The sequence below is a fragment of the Myotis yumanensis genome, unplaced genomic scaffold, assembly GCF_028538775.1.
Source record: "Myotis yumanensis isolate MYYU_CA2020_CCGP unplaced genomic scaffold, mMyoYum1.0.hap1 SCAF_1, whole genome shotgun sequence".
Lineage (NCBI taxonomy): Eukaryota > Metazoa > Chordata > Mammalia > Chiroptera > Vespertilionidae > Myotis > Myotis yumanensis.
Window position 1 is genome coordinate 193,943,825 of NW_027223752.1, and position 27,985 is coordinate 193,971,809.

Sequence of the window (27,985 nt, forward strand, 5' to 3'; positions counted from 1 at the left end):
TACCATGTACAGTATGAAACCAATACTATAAAAATGAAAACTATACAAAGTATCAAGGCTATAAATGGCTTTTAAATATGTAAATTCATAGACAATGGTCTGATATCGGTGACTATCTCTGGAACCAGGGAAAAGAGGTCCAATATTGAGTATTTTTAGGGTCGCCGAAGGAGAAACACACGAGGCCAAAGTGGTAAGAGATTATAAATTTATTAGTTCATCTGGATACCAGATGGGCTGGGCCCCAAAATGGCACCAGCGCCCAAAGACAGGGAGTCCAAGATTTTTAGAGGATTCTAGGCAGGCTTTTTCTAGGCGGAGAATTCTCTGTGCAGGTCCAGATTCTGGGAAAGTCCAGAGGGGAGAGATAATGGTGTTAGCAAGTGGAATGTGGTCTAAGCAAGTGGAACGTCCGTTGTGAAGTGGCCCAAAGGTCAGTTCCTAGGGGAGGGGGCATTGATTCGATTATTTAATCAAACTTAACAAGTATAACATCTAATTTTTACAAGAAAATGTTATCCTCCAACTCATACTTTCTCAATTCAATATACCTTAATCAAGCCTTACTGTGCTTTTGTCCAGAGCTCCTAGTTCCTTCTTCCACTAATGCTTTTACAAACCTGTTAGGTTTATTACACTCTTCATGTATTGTCATCCTAGACTGTTACATTTCTTCTAGGATCAGTGTTTTCTTCTCCATTCAATTAACTATCTTCACAATCATCTCTGTCTTCTTTGTACCTCACATTACTTAGAGAGTTCTAGTAGTAAGGAAATGCCAGGTTTCATATACTACCTGTACCACAATCTTTAATCTTTTTTTCAGAATTATAATGAAGTTAAAATATTGCTTTCAATGTTCATAATCCTCAACTCAGACGAGTATTAATGTTTCTTTTACTTAATTATCCCAATGGGAACTGGAAGTCCTCCTATGAAGTGGGGGAAAGAGAACAGTGACCTCTGTTCTTTCACAGAACCTTCAAAATTTTCAGGATGGCAACCATTTTTTTGAAATATAACAGTCGAAAAAGAAACACACAAATAAATAAAAAGAAATGAGAAAAAAAGGAAAATAATATCCTGAACCATAATATTAGATTTTTGCTTAGTTACATCACAGAGAAAGAAGGCAAAATATTTAAAGAAACTTATGTTCTTTAGAGAGGCTGTTGGTTTTACATCAAATAAAAGGAAAAACAGTTGCATAAACTTTGGGTCTTCATTTCTCTTTCTTTCTCTCAGGGTAAACTGAAAAATAAAAGGACAAATATAAGTACCATTTATAAAATGGCATGCGTTTTTTAAATGTATTTAAATGAATGTCAAATAGCTTAGACTGTCTGCAATTTCCAATTTTCACCAACAAAAATAATTCAAGCTTGCCCTTGACCCATGGCAGCTGAATTCCTCTGCTGAGCTAGGGGAGCAGACACCCCACTAGGTATTGTAAAGTCCTCTCTTCATCACTGATATCATGTTACTCCTCAGGCTTCAAAGTCACAAGCTTCCAACATCACTCCTCAGAGTCAATTCCTAAACACCTATCTCTTACCTTCATTAATTACAAACCAACAAGGTGTCTTCTTCAAGTTAGACCTCTAGGAAGAAAATCTTACCATTTAGGACTGAAACAAACCACATTTTAAAACAACCAATTTGCAGAGACAGGAAGTTCTTCCTTGCCTGAATGCATAATATGTAGGTATTATCATGTGGCAAAGAGTAAGTTAAAGTCCAGTAAGTGGAATAAGCATCACGGTCAGTTTGGAAAATATGAATGGAATTCATGCTAAAAATCACTAGACAACTTGTTTTAAGAAAAAAAGTTTCCTTTTTAATTTTCTCCAAAATATTACAACCAAAATGGATAAAACATGTTTAAATTTTAAAGTGGGTCTTTTTATCCTAAGAAGAGAAATTCTATTAACACTCAGCATATTGACATACTGGAAACTCAGTAGCAAATTATTTACTATTAAGTAGGAGCTCACATAGCAGATTTCTCATAGTCTCCAATTACATGAATTTGGTACTGAGCTATTATTTTGAACCTTGTGAAATCATTGCCATTCAATTTTTTTTAACCTACAAAAATTCATATTGCTCAGCCTAATAGCTGAAATAATCCACTCTGAATCATTGCTTAGTTGAATGGCTCTGTCTACTGTGTCACACTAGGTCAGAACAGGACAGTGATTAACTATCAAGCTCTGGTTTCAATTTTGAATTGTGGCTCCAACTCTCAGAATCTGGATGTTCCTTGGTAAACTACTTGGTCTATGGTTGATCTGTGCTTTGATCTGAAATATGGGAATAATAATAGAACTTCACTCAGACAACTATTGTGAGAATCAAATAAGTTAATATATAAAAAGACCTTAAAAAAGTGATTGGTACTAGTCCACATGGCTCTTAGCTATTTTAATATTAACTATTCTAATTAGTTCAGGTTTTGTTTTGTTTTTAAAGAAAATCCAGAGGATATTACCTGAGATGCTTGAGATTTTGTTGATTTTAGGCTAAAATTGCTTGGCATGAAGCAACAAGTTTTGGACCCTGGATACACAGAAATTAGAGAATTAGGGGAAGTATTAGCATCATTATTAGGATAAATGAACATTTATACAACCATTCAATGATTACAAAGTAATTTTCCATGCTTCACATCCTTTAATACCAGCTTAGTACTAGACTCTCTAGAAGGAAACTTAATGGCAACCCTTGCACCCAAATAAATAAAAGCATTATTGTCAAGTCATAGGGGAAAATAGTAATTGACTCAGACATTTAAATATAAACTCCCCCTTGTGCCTGTGATATCAAGCACACAGATGCAACCAAATTGCAAACCAGTACTTTTAAATAAAATGCTTAAATAAATTAAGGTTTTGGTTTAATGATGACTCTACCAAAAGAATTCAGAACTTCTGAATATTTCTATCTGTATTCATGAATGACTCAACTTTGGAAACAGAACAAATACTACAAACGTATAATAATATGCTTCAGTTTATCAGGAGAAAAAAGCAAGAGTTGATTTAAGTCATTTTTTCCAGACAACTATCTACACTAATAAAAGAGAAACATGGTAATTAGCGTATGACCACTACCCTTCCCATTGGCTAATCAGCATATCCTTATGCAAATTAACTGTCAGCCAAGATGGTGGCCGGCAGCCAGGCAGCTGGAAGCGAACATGAGGCTTGCTTGCTCCAGTGACTGCAGACTCCAACGTTCCCTGCCTGACTTGCCGGCCTCTGAGCTGCAACTCTAAGAAACTATGAACTATGTTGCAAATAAGAAGCTAAACAAAACCCCAGAAACCAGCTCTCAGCCAGCCAGGATCTCAGAGCTGGAGTTATATATTGTTTCGATTATAGAACGCAAACAAACCAGATAGCTTCTTTCAGCAGCAGAAGCCTCAGAGCTAGAGCCAGAGCTAAAGCTGGCCCAGAATAAAAAAAAAGAAAAAGAAAAAAAGGAGCGGTTGGGAGCTTCAGTCAACTGCCAAACTGAAAGCAGCCCTCAGCTCCTCACCCAGACTGGCCAGGCACCCCAGTGGGGACCCCAACCCTGAAGGGTGTGTGACCAGCTGCAAACAGCCATCATCACCTCATCCAGGCTGGCCAGGCACCCCAGTGGGGACCCCCACCCTGATCCAGGACACCCTTCAGGGCAAACCAGCCGGACCCCAGGCCTCTATCCTATATAGTAAAAGGGTAATATGCCTCCCAGCACCGGGATCAGCGGAGCCACGAGGCCTCCTGGCACTGGATCAGCGTGACAGGGGGCAGCGCCCAAACCCCCTGATTGCCCTGCGGCTCTGTGTGTGACAGGGTGCAGTGCCCCAACCCCCCCACCCCCCACAGGCCCTGCCTGCTCTGTGTGTGACAGGATAGAGCCATAACCTGCCCCGAGTGTGAGAGTGGCAGTGCCCCAACCCCCTGATCAGCCCTACTCTGCTCTGTGTGTGATGGGGTAGAGCCATAACCTCCTCATCAGCCCTGCCCTGAGTGTGAGAGTGGCAGCGCCCCAAACCCCTGATCGGCCCTGCTCTGTGGGTGATAGAGGGCGGCGCCCCAACCCCCTGATCCGCCCTGCTGTGTGTGTGACAGGGGGTGGTGCCCTAACTCCCCTATCGGTCCTACTCTGTGAGTGACAGGGGGGAGCTCCTCAACCCCCTGATGGGCCCTGCTCTGTGAGTGACAGGGGGCAGCACCCCAACCCCCTGATTGGCCCTGCAGGGTACGGAGCCCCAACCCCCCTGATGGGCCCTGCTCTGTGCCTGACAGGGGGCAGCGTCCCAACCCCCTGATCGGCCCTGCTCTGTGTGTGACAGGGGGTGGCACCACAACCTCCCTATCGACCCTCCCTTGAATGTGACAGGGGGCGGTGCCCCAAGCCCCCAATCGGCCCTACCCTGAGCATGACTATAGGCGGCATCGCAACCTCCCAATCTGTCCTGCTCTGTGCATGACAAGGGGCAGCGCCCCAACTCCCCAATCAGCCTTGCTCTGAGCCCGACCAGGGGCTGCACCTAGGGATTGGGCCTGCCCTCTGCCACCCAGGAGCAGGCCTAAGCCAGCAGGTCATTATCTCCTGAGGGGTCCTAGACTGGGAGAGGGCACAGGCCGGGCTGAGAGACCCCCGCTTCCTCCCCGAGTGCACAAATTTTTGTGCACCAGGCCTCTAGTCTATACTAATAAAAGGGTAATATGCTAATTAGACTGAACAGCTTTCCAGACATCCTTCCAGACAAAGCATGGCAGTGGGGGCCAAAGCAGAGATGGTAAGGCGCGACCAGGCCAGCAGGGAAGGGCAGGTAGGGGCAACCAGGCCAGTAGGGGTGAGCAGTTAGGGCGACCAGGCCAGCAGGGGAGGGCAGTTAGGGATGACCAGGCAGGCAGGCAGGTGAGCAGTTAGGAGACAGCGGTCCCGGATTATGAGAGGGATGTCCAACTGCTGGTTTAGGCCTGATCCTTGCGAGGGGGTCCCCCGAGGGGTCCTGGAATGGAGAAGGTGCAGGCTAGGCTGAGGGACCCCCACTCCTGTGCACGAATTTTGTGCACTGGGCCTCTAGTCCTATATAATAAAAGCTAAGGCTGCTCAAATGCTCGCTATGACATGCACTGACCACCAGGGGGCAGACAGTGGGCCAGTCAACCAGTCTCTATGATGTGCACTGACCACCAGGAGGCAGATGCTCTGACCAGTAGGTGAGCTTGCTGCTGAGGTCCAGCTGATCGGGACTGAGCTGGCCAACCTCCCATGTCCCTTCCTGGCCCCCATCCTGCACCAGTGGGGCCCCTCGGCCTGGCCTGCACCCTCTTGCAATCCCGGACCCCTCAGGGGATGTCAGAGAGCCGGTTCCAGCCTGATCCCACAGGCCAGGCTGAGGGACCCTACTGGTGCCCAAATTCATGCACAGAGCCTCTAGTATGTAGAATAAGATTCCTGGACCCCATGTACAGAGTGTCCCTTCAGACACAGTCCCCTGAGCCTTAGCCTAAACAGCCACAACAAAGGACACTGTATATTAAAATGAAGACAACTCCAGTACCTCCTCTGCAAAGCAGGCTTCTTTGTCAGCAGCTGCACAGCACTTCTGTATAAGACCTGAGAATTCCTCCATGACAGTTTTCAGTTGTTCCTCCGTGGCTTTGGGCTTGTGTTTCAACAGTTCGGCAAGTGCACTGCATTAAAATGAAACCAAAACAAAACAGAAAAGAGGTTACTCACATAAAGAAAATGAAGATGGTAAAGGCAGCAGTACTATTGTTTGAGATCATAATTCTTGGAGCCAGGCAACTGTGAGCCTGAGGCCCAGGCTTGCCACGATAAAATTCAATATTCTCATTTCCATCGGGAAGAGAATAAAATCTACCTTCATGGAGTTGGTGGAAGGTTCAAATAAAATCATCAATGAAAATTGTTCAATATCTATAATATCAGAAAATCAATAAACTCTTCTCGAATAAATCTCTGGAAATCATTATGCCATTGCATTTAAAAAGTATTCCATTTATAGCAATGTAAAAGCTAAAAAAATATTCTTAGCAGCTTAATTACCTTAGACTCTATTTAAAGTTTCTAATCCAAGATTCTATATTTTTTGGTCTTTAGTTGGTCTATTCAAAATGAATATGCCTGGGCCAGGGGAAATAAGACTATCCAAACTCATGGGAGCCAGTGGTTCTCTTTCATTGATGTCTGCACAGATAATAGTACTAGAGAGTCCTGTGAGCACAGTAAGTTTTGCAATATTCCTCTTAAGTGTATGGCCACGATCAGAATCAGAACCCACCAGACATGACAGCAACTTTATATTGCATATCTAACTGCTTGTGACAGTGACAGAGTCAAATCTCAGAATCCACACTTCTACTTGTGTTTCATCCAAATGCCCTTCTCAAAAGTTACATCACATAGGTTTGCCATAGCATAATACAAACTTAAAGTCATTTATGCCTAGAAATAAATTCTTCTAAGACTTTGCCTAACTTATTTACTACCTCACAAATGAATCAGTTAATTATTCAGCTTTTTCTATTGTACCTGTCTTAAGATATCATTCTACTACTAGAGGCCCAGTGCATGAAATTTGTGCATGGGGGAAGGGGGTCCCTCAGCCCGGTCTGCACCCTCTCCAATCCGGGACCCCTTGGGTCTGCCAGTCAGACATCCCTCTTGCAATTCAGGACCACTGGCTCATAACCACTCACCTGCCTGCCTGCCTGCCTAATCACCCCTAACCACTCTGTCTGCCTGCCTGATTGCCCATAACCCCTCTGCTTGCCTGCCTCATTGCCCCTAACTGCTTCTGCCTCGGCCCCCGCTATCATAGCTTTGTCCGGAAGGATGTCCAGAAGATGTCCAGTCTTGCTGGTCTAATTATCATATTACCCTTTCATTAGTATAGATAGCCTTTACCCACAAGATTATTCTGAATAATTTTTGGGCAAATATATAGTACAGTATTTTTGTTGCTGTTTGCTTGTTTTGCTAAGAAAACAAAAGCTATTATTTTTTTTTACAATTGTATCACCTTAACAAGGAAAATACTTAAATACTATTTCCTAAGGAATTTAATCACTACTTCAGAAAAAGTTACTCATTCCATTGACAGTTCTCCCTATGAAGATTACAAACATATGCAGTAATGAAATGCAACTCACATTTGTTTCATGACTTGTTGCTCAGGCTCGGCACGTGCACATACAAATGCATGGAGGGTGAATGTTGCAACATTAAATTGTTTGGGAATATAGGTTTCATCAGCTTCCAGAGCGGAAAAGCATGGCCGTCTGTCCAAGAATGGCTCTGTGCAGCATAAGGTCACTTTGTTGCTTACAGGTGTCTGCTCATGTGCCGTGCAAAACACATTCAGGACCACGGACAGCTAAAGAACAGGGAGTCCAGCAGAAATTTAAAAGCATAATAAAGGTTTTCTTGAACTCCTACTTTCCCATGGACCAAAAAAGGTGTTGTGTTTTAACTAGAAACTCTGAATGCAAGATTGACATGAGGGAGTGATTTGCTTACTACAAGTCCTAAGTGATGTTTAAAAGTCTTTTCTATTTTAGATATGTCTACATTTGCAGAATAATCCATTCAATGAAATAATTGATTAAAATAATTTGAGGTGATTCCTAAGGTATGTGTTGGAATGGGGTGAAAGCAGTCTTCCCAAAAAGTAAAAAAATTTTAATGCCAGATTGAAACGTTTAAAATTTATGGAATTTTTTCAGAACAATTTATCATCTTCAGGATCTTGTCTCAATCCTCATTCTGATGGTCAGGATAATGTAGGCAACCAAGTCCTACACACACACACACACACACACACATACACGTTAGTTCACTCTGGCTTCTGAAAGGTAACTTTGTAAATATCTCAAGACCAAAATTCATCATTATTGACTTATTATATTTCAAAAGACTCACATAGTCTTCAGCACAAGCTGTTCTTCGTGATTCAGGAAGTATACAACACTTGCTGCCCATGCTTGCGAGCTTTGTTGAGAGATGCACAAGAGTTGGAGTTGACAATTGGGGTACTTTCTTGGTGTAACGAACTAAGAGCCTGTAACAAAACAGTCCAGTGTTTTCAGCCGGGCATAAAACTATTTTTTCTAACATAGTAGGTGAAGCAGAAAACAGACAAAATCAATTATAATAATTTTCCATCCATAAAATTATTTCTATCTTTAGGTTATTTGAGAGGAAGTTGGGGAGACCTCGTCTTAAACAAATAGGTAAGCCTAAATTTGAATTCCACCTGTTCTGTGTAGTCTTAGGAAAATGACTTAACTTACTATAATTCAGTAACATTAATATATCTATTAATTGATTTTTTCTCTCAATAAAACTTACAGAGAGCTTAAGATGCAGGAGTGGTCTAAAGTAGATTTACAGTTGTTCATATGGAAAAAGATATGCTGGTTATAATTATATTAATTTTATTAACTCTGTTTAGCATACTCACAATTGTATTCCTACTATTGCTCTCCCTTGTATATCAGCACCGTGCTAAATTAGAAAGATATGGATAGTTTTCTAATCTATAAAATGGGATGAAATATACCTGACTCAATAGGAATGGTGCAGGGATTAAATTAAAAGACATAACGCACGCCATCAATCTGGTATGATGTCTAGCATGTAACAATTCTTTACTAAGAATTCCAACCACCATTGAAAGTCAATATATGACTGTAATCTACTCAAGGGAAGAGACCTGTTAATTATTATTATCCCTAGCACCCACAGTTAAAAGAGTGCTATATATGTAAGTTGAACAGTAAATGTCTACCTAATGATGTTTCCCTACTTGTCTTTACTTCCACAGATAAGGCTCTACTAAATCAGCATTTTATTTTTTCAACTTATGTATTGCAGTACTTCTTGATCCACTGTCATTCAAGTCCAACTAGTTGCTATTCTGGAAAGCATTGCTGTCTTTTGTTTGTTCATAACTATTTCTTAACCTTCAAAGGGAATCCTCAGTTCCTATATCAAAAGATTTAGTATTTTCCTTCCCAGTCTCAAGAGGCTAATTTTTTAAACTGAACTCAAATATAAGTCTCTTCAATCCATCAATTATTTTCTCTCATTTTCCAGTTTTTCTTAATGGAGAGGGATTAAAAATATATACTGTATTTTCATGTATGACAGGTAGTGAGATTATATATATACTAATAAAAGTGTAATATGCTAACTAGACCAGACATTTTCCAGACATCCTTCCAGACAAAGCCATGGTGGCAGAGGCTGAAGCAGAGGAGGTTAGGGGCAATCAGGCTGGCAGGGGGGCAGTGAGGGGGTGGCCAGGCTGCCAGGGGACCAGTTAGGGAGCGATCAGGCCAGCAAACAGAGGCAGTTAGGGGTGATGAGGCAGGCAGGCAGGTGAGTGGTTAGGAGCCAGTAGTTCCAGATTGCAAGAGGGATGTCTGACTGCTGGTTTAGGCCCGATCACACACCGGCAGTCAGACATCCCCCGAGCGGTCCTGGATTGGAGAGGGTGCAGGCTAGGCTGAGGGACACCCCGCCCCCCGCATGAATTTCATGCACCAGGCCTCTAAACTATATATATATAGAGAGAGAGAGAGAGAGAGAGTCTTAAAAAATTACAAACTGATCAAGAAAAATATTAGTCAAAAACAAAAATACGTACGCATCTTGGAAGCCATACTCTCCAAAGTTTTCAAAAGTTTCACAATCTTTTTTTACATATTCATGTGGTTCATCCACAAGAGGCTGAAGTTCATACAACTAAAAGAAAAGAATTGTGCTTACAGGGTTTCACCCAAGGATCAGATGCAGGCTGTTTTTTACCCCTATAGGTTGAATGAAAGCCTTTTTGCCTTCTGCCCAGTCATGTAAATAAACCTTTGATGCCAAGCCTGTACATCCACACTGCAGAGTATAAGTGATTAAGAATAGTCAGGGTCTGGAGTGTACTTGAGCCAGGTAAGCTGGATCCTTTTCTAGTTGTAGAACTACTTCTGATCACTAAGTTTTAGAAAACTCACCTCTAAGATGGGAATGAAGATGGTTACTCACCTCATGGAATGTTCTGTGAAAACCACCAGAGCTAATGAAATTTCAACAGCGCTTGGAACACAGTAAAAGCTCAATACATTATAGCTATAATTATAAGCTTTATGATTATTACAAAGCCTTCTCTCTAGTTGGATCCTGATGTCTCTGAAATAACAGTTTTTACCTTGATCATGGGATCCAGCATGGTGCGTGGCATATAGCAGGTTCTTGGTAAAGGAAAGAAGTTTGGAAGTCACTCCATATATTCAAAGTGCTAAATATCCTAAACCTGCTAGAATCCCATTTTAACACAGTTAAATACAATGGCAAAATCCTCCAGAATAGATTTCATCTCCTTACTTAATTTCTTATAAAACCATTTCTAAACCTTCTCAAAAAGATTTGAAAGTATTTTAAATGAATAGATTTCACAACCTTCCTTAAGATGCTAATTCTTGATATTTGATAAATCTTGAAATCAGGTTAATTTTCTTCATATCTATGTAATATCACTTTTAATTGACATTTACATTTACTTCATCTTATTTTGTTCCCAAAAGTTTAAAAAAAAAGGCAATGTCAAGATTTTGTGAAATTAGAGATTGTTCTCTTCAAGTCATTTTTCTCTGGACTATTCTAGGTTTTATTAACCATTCTATCAAGACCATTTCCCCCTAAGATGCTTAAGAGCACAAAATTGAAATTATCTCAAGAGAATGTCTCAATTGTATTATAAGCAGTTTTCATTCTGGTATTATGTGTCTTTCTTATTATTGGAATCACCAGTCAAAGAGCTGTATTTTATTTTTCCTTTGAGAAACCTACCACTTTGGTATAGCATGCATGATTATCATGAGTTTCACAGCACCCCTCCAGTATAGCTTGATATTTCTTGGCAAGTCTCAGTACTAATGAGACAGAGAAATCAGGATACCTTCTTGAGTATGTATGCAAAAACCTAATTAAGATGAAAATAAAATAGATTTAGTTGAACAAAAAAGCAAGAAAAATCACTTAACTAATCACAAGAGAAACACATATCCCAAAGGTCTCAATTTGACCAAACCCATGCAATTAAGCTTAGTGGCTAAGGGCTTGAGGTTTAGAGTTAAAGCTACCTCTATGCAAATCCTTGCTCTAACACTTATTTTACTACACCACCTTAGGCAATTTTTTTACTATCAGCACCTTAGTTCCCTCCTCTTTACATTTTCATTTGCATGAAATAAAACCGTTTTCCATTCCTTCACTTTCAGTCTGTGTGAATATTTTGTTCTGAGGTGAGTCTCTTGTAGGCAGCATATATATGGGTCATGTTTTCTTATCCATTCAGCTACTCTATGTCTTTTGATTGGAGCACTTATTCCATTTACATTTAAGGTTATTATGATAGGTACTTATTTACTGCCATTTTTCTTTATATTTCTCTCTCTCTCTCTCTCTCTCTCTCTCTCTCTCTTTTAAAATACTTCCTTTAACATTTATTGCAGTGGTGGAGTGGTGGTTTGGTGGTCATGTACTCCTGTAGTCTTTTTTGTCTGGGATGCTCTTTATTTCCCCTTCAATTTTAAATGATAGTCTTACTGAATACAGTAGTTTTGGGTTCAGGTCCCTGTTTTCTATTACTTTGAATACTTCATCCAATCTCTTCTGGCCTGAAGTGTTTCTGTTGAGAAATCAGCTGACATTCTAATGGGTACTCCCTTATAGGTATCGTTCTGTCTCTCTCTTGCTGCCTTTAAGATTCTTTGTCTTTAATGTTTGTCATTTTGATTATGATTTGTCTTCGACTGGGTCTCTTTGGGTTCATCTTGATTGAAATTTTCTATTCTTCCTGAACTTGTGTGACTTTTTCCTTCACCAGATTAGGGAAATTTTCTGTCATTATTTCATTAAGCAACTTCTCTATTACTTGCTTATTTTCTTCTCCTTCTGGATACCCTCTGATGCAGATGTTAAGTTTCATGTTGTGCCTTAAACTATCCTGCTTTTTAAGTATTTTTTTTTCTTTTTGCTTCTCTCATTGGGTGTGTTTTTTCTACCTTGTTTTCTAAGTCACTGATTTGATCTTCTCATTTAATCTACTTTTGATCCCTTCCAGTGTATTCTTGATGTCAGAGATGTTATTCTTCATTTCCAACTGATTCTTATTTATTAGTTATGGTTTCTATTTCTTATTTCATGCTGTTGTAGTTCCCACTAAGTTTCTTGAAATTTCTATGCCTCCCAGTCTACATGGGATGGCCTTACATAGTAAGTGTTTTGTGGGACCCAGTGGTGCAGTCTCTTAGATTTCCTAAGCTGGATGCTCTAGGAATGTCCTTTATGTAAGTTATTTGGGTTATTCTGTTGTAATTGGTCTTGAATGTTGTTCCATTCATGGGAGGAATCTCCTTTCAGGCTGGCTATGAGGCTCACCCCAGACTACCTCATGTGAGCTGTTATGGAGGTGCTGGCAGAACAAAACAAAAACATATATAAGTCCCCCACAACAACAGAAGCAACCACAAAAAAAGGAAGAATCAGGAAGGAGAAAAGAGAACAATAATAGAAGAAAAGAAAAGAAAATACTGGAGGGGAGGGGGAATGGGAAGAAAAAGGAGTATGAAAGGGCAGATATGAAAGAAATAAAATCCTATATAATAAAAGGGTAATATGCAAATTGACTGAACGGCAGAACAACCAGTTGCTATGATGTGCACTGACCACCAGGGGGCAGACACTCAATGCAGGAGCTGCCCCCTGGTGGTCGGTTCACTCCCACAGGAGGAGCACCATTCAGCCACAAGCCAGCTGATGGCTGGCGAGCACAGTGGCCTGCCTCTACGGCAGCACTAAGAATGCCAACTGTGGCTTAGTCCCTAAGCTGTCAATTGGACATCCCTGAGGGCTCCCAGACTGTGAAAGGGCACAAGCCAGGCTGAGGGACTGCCCCCCCCCCCTCCCCAAGTGCACAAATGTCATGCACCAGGCCTCTAGTAATAAAGAACAGGGGAAGGAAAATGCTATAAAAGAGGAAGAAAATAATTATGAAAGGGAAAATATAGGAGAAGCAAATAGACAAAAAATAAGAAGAGGAAACATGAAAAAGCAGAACAAATAAAAAATAGCATAAGAAAGGAGAAGGGGAAATTAGATCTATGAAAGAAAAAAGAGAGACTAAAATAATAACAAATCAGTCAAGAAGAAAGATTAAAAAGTAAAGTGGCATTCATCTCAGCAGAGTTTAGTGCCTCCTGGGAACACCCTTTGGATCCTGCTCTTCTGATAACCGAGGCTGCCTGTTTTGTCTGCCAATTCTGGACTTCCTGGGAGAGAGTTAGGTGCTTACCACTGTCAGAAACTGTCCTCCTTTGGCTCTCAGCAACCTGTTTGAAGCTTCAAGCAATCCACAGTTTGTGTCTTTCTCCATAGGATTTAGCTGCACCTGGGAGGGGCCAAGCTGCATTCTAAGGTGGGTTTGTTAGCAGCACGTGGTCCAGTGATGGGTCAGCAAACTTCCCCAGGTTCCCCAGGCTCCAACTCCACCTGGGTTCACCTGCCAGTCAGCTATCAATCTTAATCACTCAAGAGTCTGGTTCTAGACAGGATTTAGGTGGACTCAGGAGTCTGGATCTCTGGGTCATCCATGAGGGGGAGGTGTTGATCAGATTTCAGGGAAAGTGATGACTGTGTTTCCCTGTCTCAGAACTACTCTTCTGAGCGTGTCCCAGAATATTTCCCTACCCTCGACGGCCCAGAGATCCTCATATGCAGTCCAGTGGGATCAGCTGGAAACCTGGGGTTTCTATCAGCTCTTCCATGTGGGGGAAGCACCAGTCAGGTTCCTGGTGTAGTCGGACAGTTGGCCCAACCCCTCAATCCAGTCGCTGGTGCTTGCTGAGACTGTTCAAACCCGTAGGCTTGGCCTCTACTGCTTTCTCCTCTGCAAAGATTCAAGATGCATGGTGTGGCAGGCAGGGGTCCTGAGGATGGGTGGGCTGTAGCACCTAGGGTGGGTTTTTTCTTTTTCCTGAGCTGTGGATTCTGACAGGGGCCAGCACAACTCAGGAAAAATGGCTGTTAGGTTTGGGGGGTGGTGAGACTGAATACAGGTCTCCTGGCTGCCTCCTATCCAAGTCTCCCTCCAATGCATCCCACCCCGGCCCTCTCCTAAGGCACCTCAAGTCCCCACCGCCCTCCCTTCACCAAAGCCTTAGACGAGTAGCTGCAAACAAAAATCGTGTGCTCTGGGTTTGTTTGTTTGTTTGTTTGTTTTTAATCGGCTTTATCTCCCACCAGCTCCAGATTCCCTGGCAGCCAGAAGCCCTTGTCACCTTTCTTGGCTAGACATTACACGGGCCGGCTGTGGTGCTCTGAGCTGTGGAGCCAGCCTGGGTTTCAGGCCTCAATCTTCTCAGGGCAATAACCCTCCTGTAGTCAAGAGCTCCCTCCTCACTCTCAGCCTGCCGCCTGTGGAAGCGGGGTCAGCCCCTTTCATGACCTCACCCTTCCAGCCAGTCACCAGGTGTTTTCTATCCTTCCTTGAACCTCAGTTGGACCTCAGTTGGTAATTCCCAGTGAATGGTTGCCAATTTAGTTGTATTTCCAGTCTGGCCCTGGGAGAAGGTGCAAAGATGTGTGCCTATTAGGCCACCATCTTCCGCCTACATGGCTGGCTACGTTTTAGATGAAAGGAGACCGAGCACTCAGTGCAGCCGGGTCACAGATTACCTGCACTGCCACATGTCTCTGCCTCCGCCTCTTTAGAATGGAGATAAATGTAGTATCTATCTCATAAGGTGGATTATAAGGAACACATGACATAATTTATGCATCACACACACAGTCTGGCACATGTTAAATGTTTAATAAATGACTCCTGTTATTATGTATATTTTGTTTGATTTGGACTACATCAAAAAAAGTTCTGATAGATAAATAGGTAGATAGTTGATAGATCAATAGATAGATAGATAGATAGATAGATAGATAGATAGATAGATATAGATAGGTGATAGATACATATAGTAAATAGGTATTCTTAAATTTTTATTTTCCTCTTTATTTGAGTGAAATCTTGAAGGGTACACAATTATTTAGTGCACATAATGCTATTATAATCCAACAATAAAAATTCAAAGTTTCTCACCACTTACTGACTGTAAATAATCATTTATTTTATCATTTAATTGTATGCTGCCTTGCCATGCTACTGAACTTCTGCTCTTTATAAACAAATATAAAGTACCTGGTAGCAGACTCCATACTTCTCTTTATACTTCTATGCTGCTGTCAGATAGATAGAGTGATAGATATAGAGATATAATGATGTATGACTTATATTCACCCATGTATGTCATGGTAAGTTCAAGAAATTCTCTTTAAATGAATTAGTGAATACTCTGTATATAATTTATGTATATGCAAAATGTTTCTAGAGGTATTTCCAGAAATATATCAGACAACTAAAGAATGAGGGAATAACAGAAACTTCTACTTATTACTTTGTACTCTCCTCAATTGATTTTTTGCTATGAGCAGGTATAATTTTATGACTATACTTAAAAAATAATTAATTTGTTCCCCCCCCCCCAAAAAAAATTTAAAAGCTCAGAGAGGGAAGGATAAAGTAGCACTGTAGGCAACAATTGTAACAACTCCAAAGGAAAGCCCAGAACTGTTTTCTAAATCCTCAGAGCCATTGAAAGCTATGAAAGGATCATTCTTCATGCACTTACTTGTTCAGGAAATCAAATTTTGCCTCCTTATAGTACGTGCAAACATCCTCATTGTCAACAAAATCAGTAGTTTGTGGGGCCTGAGCAGGAACCAAATTATCACCTGCCATCTCTGCAAGACAGTAGAATTTTTCCAACGCAGGCTTATCACAGCAATCCGTCAAGGTGGTGGAGATTGCTGCTCGATTTTCACACATATACTTGGCAAGATCCGCCTACAAGCAAGTTGATAAAAATTGGTCAACGTAAATTGACGCCATTATACTTTTTCTCCAGACTTTTTATTATGGTGGCAGAACATGTCCACTGTATTCTAAGACCACATAAATGTCAACCTGCCTTCTGTGAACATTTTCAGTCTATACGTAAGTCTATAGATTCAGATAGTAATACTAAGATATTTCCACTTGATTAAAAACTTTATTAATTTTTTAATTTTATATTTCTACTGTTAAGGCATTTAAGTTTTAAGTCAAAACTCAGCAATAGGGCCCTAGCTGGTTTGGCTCAGTGGCTAGAGCATGAGCCCACGGACTCAAGGAACTCGGGTTCAATTCCAGTCAGGGACACATACCTCAGTCGCAGGCTTCATCCCTGGCCCTGGTTGGGGCGCATACGGGAGGAAACCAATCAATGTGTCTCTCACATTGATGTTTTTCTCTCTGTGTGTCTTCCCTCCCTTTCAACTCTCTCTAAAAAAATCAATGGGCCCTAACTGGTTTGGCTCAGTGGATAGAGCATCAGCCTGCAGACTGAAGGGTCCCGGGTTTGATTCCGGTCAAGGGCATGTACCTTGGTTGTGGGCACATCCCCAGTGGGGGTGTGCAGGAGGCAGCTGATTGATGTTTCTAACTTTCTATCCCTCTACCTTCCTCTCTGTAAAAAATCAATAAAAATATATTTTTTTAAAAAATCAATGGAAAAATATCCTCAGGTGAGGATTAAAAAAAAGAAGAAGAACAGCAATAGGGGCTGGGAGAAAAAGATGGAGGGGAGAGAAACCAAGATGGCGGTATAGGTAAACACCAGAGTTTGCTGCCTCGAACAACCACTTCAAAAATACAACTAAAAGACAGAACGGACATCATCCAGAACCACAGGAAGACTGGCTGAGTGGAAGTTCTACAACTAGGAGGAAAGAGAAAAGCATACCGAGGCTCAGAGGAGGCGCAGTGCTGAAGTAAAATACTAAGGTTCAGAGTGCATGCGGAGCGGGCTGGCTGCTGAGGGCTTGGTTGTCATTTTCAATCGGGAGGGAGTCTCAGGCTCTGAGCTCCAGTTCCTGGTGAGTCTCTAGGGACCCAGACTCATATGGGAGAAGCGGGACTGTCTGGCATCGCTCAGAACCCTAGGGCAGCTTTCTCTCCGTGGGGCTTGCAACGATTACTGGGACACTGAGAAGCAGAGCCTCTGAGGGCAAGAATGAGAGCAGCCATAATTGCTAACCCCGCCCTGTTGATCCCGTGGGACCTGCCCTGCCCAAGCCCTGCAGGGAGACTTTTGCTGGATAGCCTCAGGCAAAGGCTAGATTAGCACCTCCCTAGAGATCCAGGAGCCAGGAAGCCCAGAGGTCAGAGTGGGATCATCCAGTTTGCAGCTCCATGGAACCATAAAAAACACACTCAGGGGCCAGACTCAGTGAGCACCAAAGCCCCATCGAAGCAAGTCTAGCCCCAGAGGGGTGTCTCCAGCACAGAAGTTCTCCCACTGCAGACACAGCTGATTCTCACAGCCAATTGGCCTGGAGGTCAATTCCTCACAGTGATAACTACAACAATCAAGGCTTATCCACAACAAGAATGTGCACAAAGCCCACAAGGGGGTGCACCAAGAGTGTCTACCTCAGGTAATTGGGACACTTAGTACAGAAAGGCACTCTACACAGCGAAGCATAAAAAATGCCGAGACAAAGAAACAGGACACAAACGACAGAATTGGAGGAAAGCAAACTGTTGGATATAGAGTTCAAAATCACACTTTTAAGGTCTTTAAAGAACTGTCTAGAAGCTGCCGATAAATTTAATAAGGCCCTCGAAAAGACTGCTGAGACTGCCGATAAATGTAGTGAGATCCTCAAGAAATCTAATGAGACCCTCGATGTTGTGATAAAGGACCAACTGGAAATTAAGCATACACTGACTGAAATAAAGAACATTATACAGGCTCCCAACAGCAGACCAGAGGATCGCAAGAATCAAGTCAAAGATTTGAAATACAAAGAAGCAAAAAACACCCAACTGGAAAAGCAAAATGAAAAAAGAATCCAAAAATATGAAGATAGTGTAAGGAGCCTCTGGGACAGCTTCAAGTGTACCAACATCCGAATTATAGGGGTGCCAGAAGAAGAGAGAGAGCAAGATATTGAAAACCTATTTGAAGAAATAATGACAGAAAACTTCCCCTACCTGGTGAAAGGAATAGACTTACAAGTCCAGGAAGCACAGAGAACCCCAAACAAAAGGAACCCAAAGAGAACCACACCAAGACACATCATAATTAAAATGCCAAGAGCAAAAGACAAAGAGAGAATCCTAAAAGCAGCAAGAGAAAGAAAATCAGTTACCTACAAGGGAGTACCCATACGACTGTCAGCTGATTTCTCAACAGAAACTTTGCAGGCCAGAAGGGAGTGGCAAGAAATATTCAAAGTGATGAATACCAAGAACCTACAACTAAGACTACTTTATCCAGCAAAGCTATCATTCAGAAGTGGAGGCCAGATAAAGAGCTTCACAGATAAGAAAAAGCTAAAGGAGTTCATCACCACCAAACCAGTATTATATGAAATGCTGAAAGGTATCCTTTAAGAAGAGGAAGAGGAAGAAAAAGGGAAAGATACAAATTATGAACAACAAATACACATCTATCAACAAGTGAATCTAAAAATCAAGTGAATAAATAATCTGATGAACAGAATAAACTGGTGAATGTAATAGAATCAGGGACATAGAATGGGAATGGACTGACTATTCTTGGGGCGGGGGAAAGGGGTGTAGGGGGTGAGTGAAGAGATTAGACAATAATCATGCACCTATGGATGAGGACAGTGGGTGGGGAGTGAGGGCAGAGGGTGGGGTGGGAACTGGGTGGAGGGGAGTTATGGTGGGAAAAAAGAGTAACTAATGTAATAATCTGAACAATAAAGATTTAATTAAAAAAAAAAAGAAAGGTAAATTGAAACCAAATGAAAAAAAAAAGATGGAGGATTAAGAAGTACATATTTGTAGTTACAGAATAGTCACAGAGATGTAAATAACAGCATAGGGAATATAGTCAATAGTATCCTAATGACTATGTGTGGGAAACATCGGGGGGCACTCTGTATATGACATTCTAATAATGATGCTGTACATCTGAAACTAATACAAAATATCATTTTTTAAATATGTTTGCTTTTTATTTTTAAAGGGAGAGGAGAGATAGAGAGAGAAACATGAATTGGCTGCCCCCTGCACGCCTCCCACTGGGGATCAAGCCTGCAACCAGGACATGTGCCTGACCAGGAATCAAACCGGTGACCTCTTGGTTCCTGGGTCGACACTCAACCCCTGAGCCACACTGGCTGGGCCAGAGTAATATTAAATATAAACTGTAATAGTAAAATTAAATGTAAAATGTAATATATATTTCAAGTAATATTTTTCCAAATATTCACAACATTTAGTGCAGGCATTTTGAAACCAAATAAAGTGCGAGGAATTTTTGGAAAATTAGTCAAAAGCATAGTCACAGGCCCTACTTACACATGTAAAATATCTGCCTTAAAGTTTCCACAAAGTGTTCTGAGAGACTAGGATTCTGATATTTGGTCATGTATTTATATTTTGGGGAAAGAGATATTGTGCTTAATATTTATATATTAATAGAGAATATACAGAGAAAAATTACATAATTTCCAAAAATGTCTTCAGGTACCAGCTCTTCTCCAACTCTACCCAAGCCCCCAAAGATTTTTCTTAGGAAACTACCTTTGCAGCTGTCCTACTTCAGCCTTTGTTCTCAGGGAGAATATGACTGAAAGGCATTACAAATTGGTGAATGTATGTACCAGATCATTTTGTGAGTAGGATAGCCAACTTCACAAAAATACAAATAAATAACATGCCACAAGGCAGGGAAATAATTGAGTATATTAGACATAGAAGACAATTTCAATTCACTGTCAGCTGTCACCAATTACACTAAATAGATCCATGGCACCCACTGTGCATGTTACCAAAGCAAAGTCACCGAAGAGAATACTGAGCATTCCTTACCCTGTCGTCTGCACATTCAAGCATGTCACTTTGGCAGCATTCCTTGTGGACTTTGGTAAAATTTGTTGCCAAATTGGAAACTGTCCCAAAGTCAGCAAAGGGAAATTTCTGGCTCAGGCGAACTACAAACCTAAAAAGAAAATTCCCCCATCACAATTTGTTAACCTCCAATATTTTATGTGAAAGCACTAGGAAAATACTACTTATAGTAAGAAAATTCAGGGTAAAATGAAATATGGAAATAATTCGTAAAATTATTAGTTCTTATTTTAGTGCTTGTTCTGAACCAAATTATCTTAGGGCAAAATGTTTCCTTATCCATTGTAAGAATGTGTGGCAGGTAGGGAGAAGCCAGCGATTCATAAAACCAGAAATCAAAGAGGGATTCTGAAAGAGGTGACATCTGAGAAGCATCAGGTTTGGAGCCCATATCTGACTTCCAGATCTGACTTTACTGCTCTTTACCAGTGTGATCCTCAGATAGTTACTAAACTGTCTGAGCTTCAGCCCTGGAGAGACACACCGCGTGCTGCATCAAAGCACTGTGGTTTGAATTGATTAGACGATGCATAGGAAAGCTCTTTATAAACTGGAAAGGGCCACACAAACTCCTGTTGTCTTTGTTACCAGTAAAAAGTCTTCTTCCTGAGTTCCAAAGCACACTGAGAAAATAAATTGCATACCTTTTCAAGATTAAGGAGTCTAACATATTTTTACCAGAAATTGATCCAGAAAAGTCTCTAAGCCAATGACAAGATATGAAAGGCTAACATACACAAGCTTTCACAAATCATTCAGACTTGTCTAACTCTGGTAAAAGATACTCTTCCCCCAAACAAGTCATATCCTTTTTAAATGTGTATTGTTTCACATTGGGGTGGTTTTGTTTAATTATTTGCTTGATTTTGTTGTGTAGATGATAGAGGTGACAGGCAAAGATAGTACAAATGATGGTTTCTGCACATCTTGCAAAAAATTTTTTTTCATTGTATCTTTTGTTCATGTTGATTAATTGTTGACTAGCAAGTAAATTGGGAATGGGGATGGGGTTTCTTGACTCAGATGTTGAAGGATATTCCTAGAACGAGGCAAGTTATATAAAAATAGTGGTCCAGGAAAAAAACAAGAAATGAACAGAGTTGGAGCTATGAGAAAATGAGAAGTAACTTTGATGGCCCAATTTAATTATCAGAACATAAAAAAACAAGCAGACAGTTTTATATAATCACAAGGGGCTCAGGGGCAATAAAGTAAAATAACAAACCTTGACTACAATTGTATAAAAATCATGGACCATTAGAATAAGATCCCTAGTCTTTATAAATAAATGTGAGTTTAAATACCTGATTCAGAATGACAAAAAAAAAAGATATCCTCTAAGTTTTTTATTACCATGAAAACATATGATTAAAAAAATGACAAATTGTCACTTGTGCTCTGATTTTTCACTTCTGTTAAATTTCTACCTTTTAGATAACCCAAAAGATGCATGTGAAAGCACTGTGTAAAACCTCATAAAAATGTACAACTCTGTTGACAGAACCATCACCCTTACATCATTATAAAATACAAATCTAATTTTAAATACCATTCTATTGTAGCACTTTCTTCGCTGTTTTGGAGCATGGAGCACTTGAATTTCTCTATGAAAGCTGAACTCAGTATTTTTTCTTGCAAGGCATCGATCTGCAGAAAGAAATAATTTTAAAAACTTTTTTTTAAAATTCGACATTAGGGGAAAAGAAGAGAGAAAAAAACACATGGACATGGACAAAGTGCGGTGATTATGGGGGGTACAAAGTGGGGTGGAGGTGGAGGAGGGTATAGGGGGAAGAATGGTGATGGAAAAAATAAAATAGGAAAATATTCTACATGAAACACTTCATAAGTTCAGATGAGACTATGACAAATTAAATTTTAAAGACGTGCTATACACCTAAATTCCCAAGTATTCACCGTTGGCAAATAATTAATTTGCTATGTAGTGAGAGGGAAAACCAGTCTGGTCATAGTGGATGCCCCTAGGTGGTGAACACCCAGCATGGGGGCATTGCCAGGGAAAAGGGAACCGACATTAAAGGTAGAAGAACAGAGTACACTAACATCCCAGGCAATATAATTTTACTGATTTCTTAATTTTGCATAAATTCATTTCAACCCCTCCTTCACCAACTCTCACATTCATAAACTCCCTAGAAAAGATGATGAGTACATAATAAATATTTATGGAATGAATGAAAAAAACCCAGGCTTCTAGAAGCAGTGAAATTCTCCCCTTTGAATTTCCTCCCCAATAGGAAAGGTTCACGAAAAGATAAACAAAAACTGTGGCCCTCTGCTCTGCATTTTTACAAACGAGTTTCTGTATTTCACTACAAACACAAGGTCACTGAGACACATTCACAGTGGTTCTCTGTGAGATTCACGGGGGTAAAACTTAGAAGGAGGAATGAGGATGTCACAGGCCTTCAAAGAGGGTGAAGAACCTTTGGGGTGGGTAAGAGTAAGGAAGGCTTTTTGAAGGTAAAGAAGTTTATAACAGAGACTTAGGTGCTCTGCATAAGATGCCCCAAATCTGAGGTTCGAGTCTGAACTGGCTCTTCTGTTCTGCTGGGCATACCTTTGGACCCAGGCAGGCGGCTTTGTCAGCAGCTTCGCAGCATTCTGTCAAATCTCCTTTATATTCTTGAATAGAGTAAAGGAGCTCTGGGCCATAAAAGAAAGGATGTCTCCTGGCAACTTCATATATGTACCTACATTTTTAAAAAGAAGAAAAGGCAGTCATTTTTCTGTAGCAGACAGGATTACAAAAATAATTATTATCAACAATTTCCCAAGAAATTCCAAAACCCAGAGACATCAAACTTACCAATTAAACTCAATTTGTACATGACTTTGCTTTTGTCATTTTTTAAATCAATAAAAAGATTAAATATATATATACATTTATATATACATATATAAATATATATAAATATTTATACACACGTATAAAATAGTAAAATATCGGTGATATAAGCTTGACTAAAATGAGGTAATTCTGACAATAACCAAATATATCTTCATAATATTTCAATATGTGTCAATGTTTTTCATACAGGTGATATCCTGTTTCAATGAATTCCAACAGATCACTGATCAATATTTATTGTGCAAAATTTTATAGCATTAAACTAGAGGCCCGATGCACAAAAGTTGTGCAAGAGTAGGCCTTCCTTCCCCCGGCTGCCGGCACCGGCTTCCCTCTGGCACCCAGGACCCGGGTTTCTCTTGCAGCCCCAGCTTCATCCGGAAGGAAGGTCATCTGGAAGTCGTCCAGAAGGTTAGCATGTTACGCTCTTATTATTATAGATCAGTGATGGCGAACCTTTTGAGCTCGGTGTGTCAGCATTTTGAAAAACCCTAACTTAACTCTGGTGCCGTGTCACATATAGAAATTTTTTGATATTTGCAACCATAGTAAAACAAAGACTTATATTTTTGATATTTATTTTATATATTTAAATGCCATTTAACAAAGAAAAACCAACCAAAAAAATGAGTTCACGTGTCACCTCTGACATGCATGTCATAGCTTCGCCATCACTGTTATAGGTAGTATTTCTTTCAGTTTGTCATTAGAACAAAAGCTTTTAAGTCTCAATGTTGAAAATATTTTTATAGTAATTGTTATAATGAGCCTTAACCTATTTCATAATTTTTAATGTTGAAGCATAAACATCTGATTACTTACGTTTCTAACAACGCCTGTTCATTTTCCTTAAAGGCAGTGCATGTTGCATCAGAATCTATTGTCCCCATTGGGGGGATGTTTAGCTCATCATCTTTGTGTTTCACGAAGCACTGGTACCTCAAAGGTGCTTCTGCTTCACAGCAGTCGGCCATTTCATCATAGTGCTCAGGAAGAGATGTAATGGCACACAATTTAGCTGTAAAAGGGGTGTCCTAAAGGCAAGACAGAAGTCTTCAATTCCTAGTCGTATTTTATTTCCTCTATACCCAAAGGAAGGTATTTAAAAATGTAAGATAACAGTAACCCTGGGTGAGGAAAGCATATAAAAATCTACTTTTTCCTCAGGTTTAGAGAGTTTCCCTTGATTTGACCATCCATGTGTAATGTTTTAAGAAGTAACTGTCACACTGATAGTTACAGTGGATAAAACAAAAGGACAAAAGGACAGTCAATGGTTTGACGAAGGAATGCTACTCCAATTTTCACCTGAGGCTAAAGACTAGGAACAATCATAACAAAACTCAAAGAAAAAATACTCCTGTAAGTAGCCGGTGAATTCACTTCAGAGAGGAAAGTGTTAGGAAAGTTTCTCATTTGATCTACTTTTTCTGTGAATGGTCCAAATTCTTAGTGCATACTATTTAAAAATTCAGAAGTCACACAATTCACTACATATTAATTGTTATTGCATTAAAATATGGATCTTTTTATTCTAGAAACATTTATCTCAAAACACATTGCATTAAATGAATTCTTTCAATCCCCATTAATTTTATTAGGAAAATAATTGTAATACCAAGGGAAATATATTGCTCAGGACAGAATTTATTACATTTTACAAAATACATTTTTTAAAAAATTCATATTTAGAGCCATAATACTATGTGAAGTTAAAGTGCTGATTCCAACTTCAGGGAGAGAGGCATATAAAGAAAAAAAGAAGGAGAAAAAGCTTCAGTAAAAAATAAAAAAATAGACTTGCCACCAGGAAAGTATGTGTAGATTGAATGGTGGGAGCAACATTCACCTCCACTTGTATTGAAGACCTATCTAGAAAAAACAAAAGCTCAAAGACCTTTAAAACAGATGAATGCCCCAATATTTTATTGTATGTAAAAGTATGAATATCCCGCCGAACCGGTTTGGCTCAGTGGATAGAGCGTCAGCCTGCAGACTGAAGGGTCCCAGGTGCGATTCCGGTCAAGGGCATGTACCTTGGTTGCGGGCACATCCCCACTGTGGGGCGTGCAGGAGGCAGCTGATCGATCTCTCTCATCGATGTTTCTAACGCGCCCTTCTTCTCTGTAAAAAGACCAATAAAATATATTTTAAAAAAAAAAAAGTATGAATATCCCTAAAATGGGGAATATAGAGCTGTACTCTTATTTTACCCAGCTAACAAAATGAGCATGAAAATCACCCAAGTGCTTTCTGAATATTGAAAATCATGCGATTACTATCAGCCTCTATGAAAAGAATTCAAACTTCAGATTTTAAAAACGACACTATTACAAATGACAAATTCCACTTAAATCCACTATGACCGTTGTATGTAGTCTCAATAAAGAAATGATTTAGAACTGTGGGCATAGCTAGAATGTCTCTATCAAAGAAGAAATGTTGGCTCTACCCATTTGCGAGAGTTGCTTACAAATATGGTCACTTAAAAATCATTGAGAAAGCCAAAATGAGATGTTTTCCCTTTGAATTGCTCAAGATTATTTAAAATAAGAAGAAATAACATTCAAAATTACAATGTACTTACAAGTAACTTGCAAAAAACTGCACCTAACTTGTCTTGAGCACATACTCTTGCCAATTCAGTTATTTTATCTGTTATTTTTCTAATATCATCTAATGGGTACTTCCGGAGAAACTGAGAAAAGGTAACCAACACCCTGGAACACAGGACATAGGAAAACATGGTATAATAATACTTTAATATAAAGAAGGTTGCTATGCTAGAGAACAAATTGTGTTTTCAGGATATGTTCTATAGTATTTTGTGCATCGCATTATTATCAGAAAGACTATTCACATCAGCAATTATCTCAGACCTAACCATGAATGTGTGGTTTTCTAAGCAGAGGATATGTATTTCAAACATGTTTACATACATATGTGAGTAGATGAACACATACAGAGCAAGCAAGCAACATGCATTCTAAATAGGTATAATTGTTAAGATGAGGGGCATTACATAGGTCTTTGGACTATTTACAACAAAAAACAAAAACCACACACAAACATCTCCTTTAATCAGGCTATAGAATAAAACTGACCTTTAAAAAATAAACTAATTTCTCATTTTCTACTGGATTAGAAAAATATGAAAATGTTCTGGAGAAACCACAGATCTATGTGCTAGGGAAAGGAATTTGAGTGTGTGCTGGGAAAGTCTTTCCCCTCAATCAAGTTTATATAAGAATTCCAGAGTTGCTACACTTCCCCATACAGTAGCCATCACCCATATGTGACTATATAGTAAAATTAATTAAAATTGCATACAATTGAAACTTTTGATCCTCAGTTGCACTTGCCAAATTCAAGGTACTCAACAACCACATGTGGCCAGTAGCTACTATATGGGCCAGCACTAAAATGGAATATTTTCATGAATGCAGAAAATTCTATTGGGCAGTATTGTGCTAGAATCTGGATTCTGATGACAGGGGAATATAAGAATAACCAATGCTGTTAGAAACATTAAATTTGACTCTTCAATATTTTAACTTACAAGTCTCTGAAATATTCTTCTCCCAAATCCATATACCGACGAGCAAGCTCACGCTTGTCTGGGGGGAAAAAAAATTTTAAATTCTGAAGAAAACCACTGGTTACGATATTACTTTCTATGTTTCTCTCCATTTGCTAATGTATTCATTTGCTCCCAAGTATTGGCTTTGATCATTTCAGAAAATTTTAGGATGATGATGAACTATTTCTTCTGCTTTTAAACAAATGCAATATTCAATCCAATTATACTATTTAAAAATGATTAAAATTATTAAATATGTATAGTTTTATATTCAAACTTGGATAAATTTTAATGCTCTTAGTATCTATTAACAGCAACTGGGAGGACAGCATGAATGAAAAAATATAAACACCTGTTCTATTTATAAGACTAACAACACAGGTTTTATGTTGTTGTTTTAATGCATCAAGGTGCAATGAATAGGGCATTGGGAATTTTGAGTTATGAATTCTATCTTCGACTATATTCTGTGAAGTTGAAGTCACTCTATGTTCCCTCATGTGCAAAAGAAAATTACAGTTACTAAACAATTCTCACCTTTTTTTAACTTAGGAAGTTAGAAATATATTAAGATAACTTTCTAAGAGTTCACAAATACAAAATTTCATCACAGTCTAGAAATTAATGATAAAAGAAAACTTTCTTCTTTAAAGATGCAGTGTTTACTGATTACTAGGAAAATGAAATAAATTTGAACGATAGAAAAATAGAATTCTTACGTGTATCTGGAAGAACCACACTGCTTACAGAGCTGAGAAGAAAGAAAACGCAAATGAAGGTTACCCACTTCATCCTGCCAAAGACTTATGGGTTGAAAAAAGAGAAAAAGTAGGATGAGTAGAGGGAAATTGGCACTAATATACTTCTTTAACCAATTATTGTAGATTATTAACTAGACTCAGCTTTGTATTTTAATGGCGCTCAACTGATTATAAAATTCATAATGTTCTTGCCAAGAAATTGTTTGACTAATTCCCTTGCGTATGTTTGCCATCTGGAACTGTTTTCTCCACGAGACCTTGTCAATTCATTGAAGTTATGTAAAACATCTTATCAAATTTTACCTCGGAGTTTAAATGATCTGTGCTTACTAGGTGGGGCAAAAGTAGGTTTACAGTTGTGAGTACGTAAATAAGAGTTAATTCTCCTATTATTATTTACTAATTATTGTATTTCTTTCTATCTTTAATGTTCAAAGTATTACATATGTCTAATTTCCCCCCACTTTGACCCCCCTCCAGCCCACCCCTGTCACTCCAGTCCTACCTATTTTCTATGTCCATGGATTATGTATAGAATTTGCTTGGTTAATCACGTGCTGTGACCCTCCCATTTCTTTCTTCCCTCTGAGATTCCTCATTCTGTTCCATGCTCCCATGGTCTCTGGATCTATTTTGTTTATCAATTTATTTTGTTCGTTATATTCCACATATAAGTGAGATCATGTGACACTTATTTTTCTCTGACTGGCTTA

At 39.6% G+C, this 27,985-nt stretch overlaps 1 protein-coding gene across 3 annotated transcripts; it reads right to left on the minus strand.

Moving 5' to 3' along the window:
- Positions 1 to 191: 191 nt before the first annotated feature.
- On the minus strand, positions 192 to 27,315 carry LOC139006950 (albumin-like). Of its 3 annotated transcripts, none has more exons than XM_070409830.1 (15): positions 27,231 to 27,315; positions 26,491 to 26,548; positions 25,519 to 25,651; positions 23,754 to 23,965; positions 22,641 to 22,773; positions 21,609 to 21,706; positions 20,021 to 20,150; positions 15,765 to 15,979; positions 10,870 to 11,002; positions 9,677 to 9,774; positions 7,948 to 8,086; positions 7,179 to 7,402; positions 5,564 to 5,696; positions 2,492 to 2,559; positions 192 to 344 (listed from the first exon to the last, which is right to left on the minus strand). In XM_070409830.1, the coding sequence occupies exons 1-14, from the start codon at positions 27,301 to 27,303 to the stop codon at positions 2,518 to 2,520; spliced, it is 1,821 nt and encodes a 606-aa protein (XP_070265931.1). In that variant the 5' UTR covers positions 27,304 to 27,315; the 3' UTR covers positions 192 to 344; positions 2,492 to 2,517. The 3 variants fall into 3 exon arrangements, with proteins under 3 accessions (XP_070265931.1, XP_070265921.1, XP_070265913.1); XM_070409820.1 differs by having other exon boundaries at positions 192 to 441; XM_070409812.1 differs by having other exon boundaries at positions 192 to 1,251.
- Positions 27,316 to 27,985: the final 670 nt, after the last annotated feature.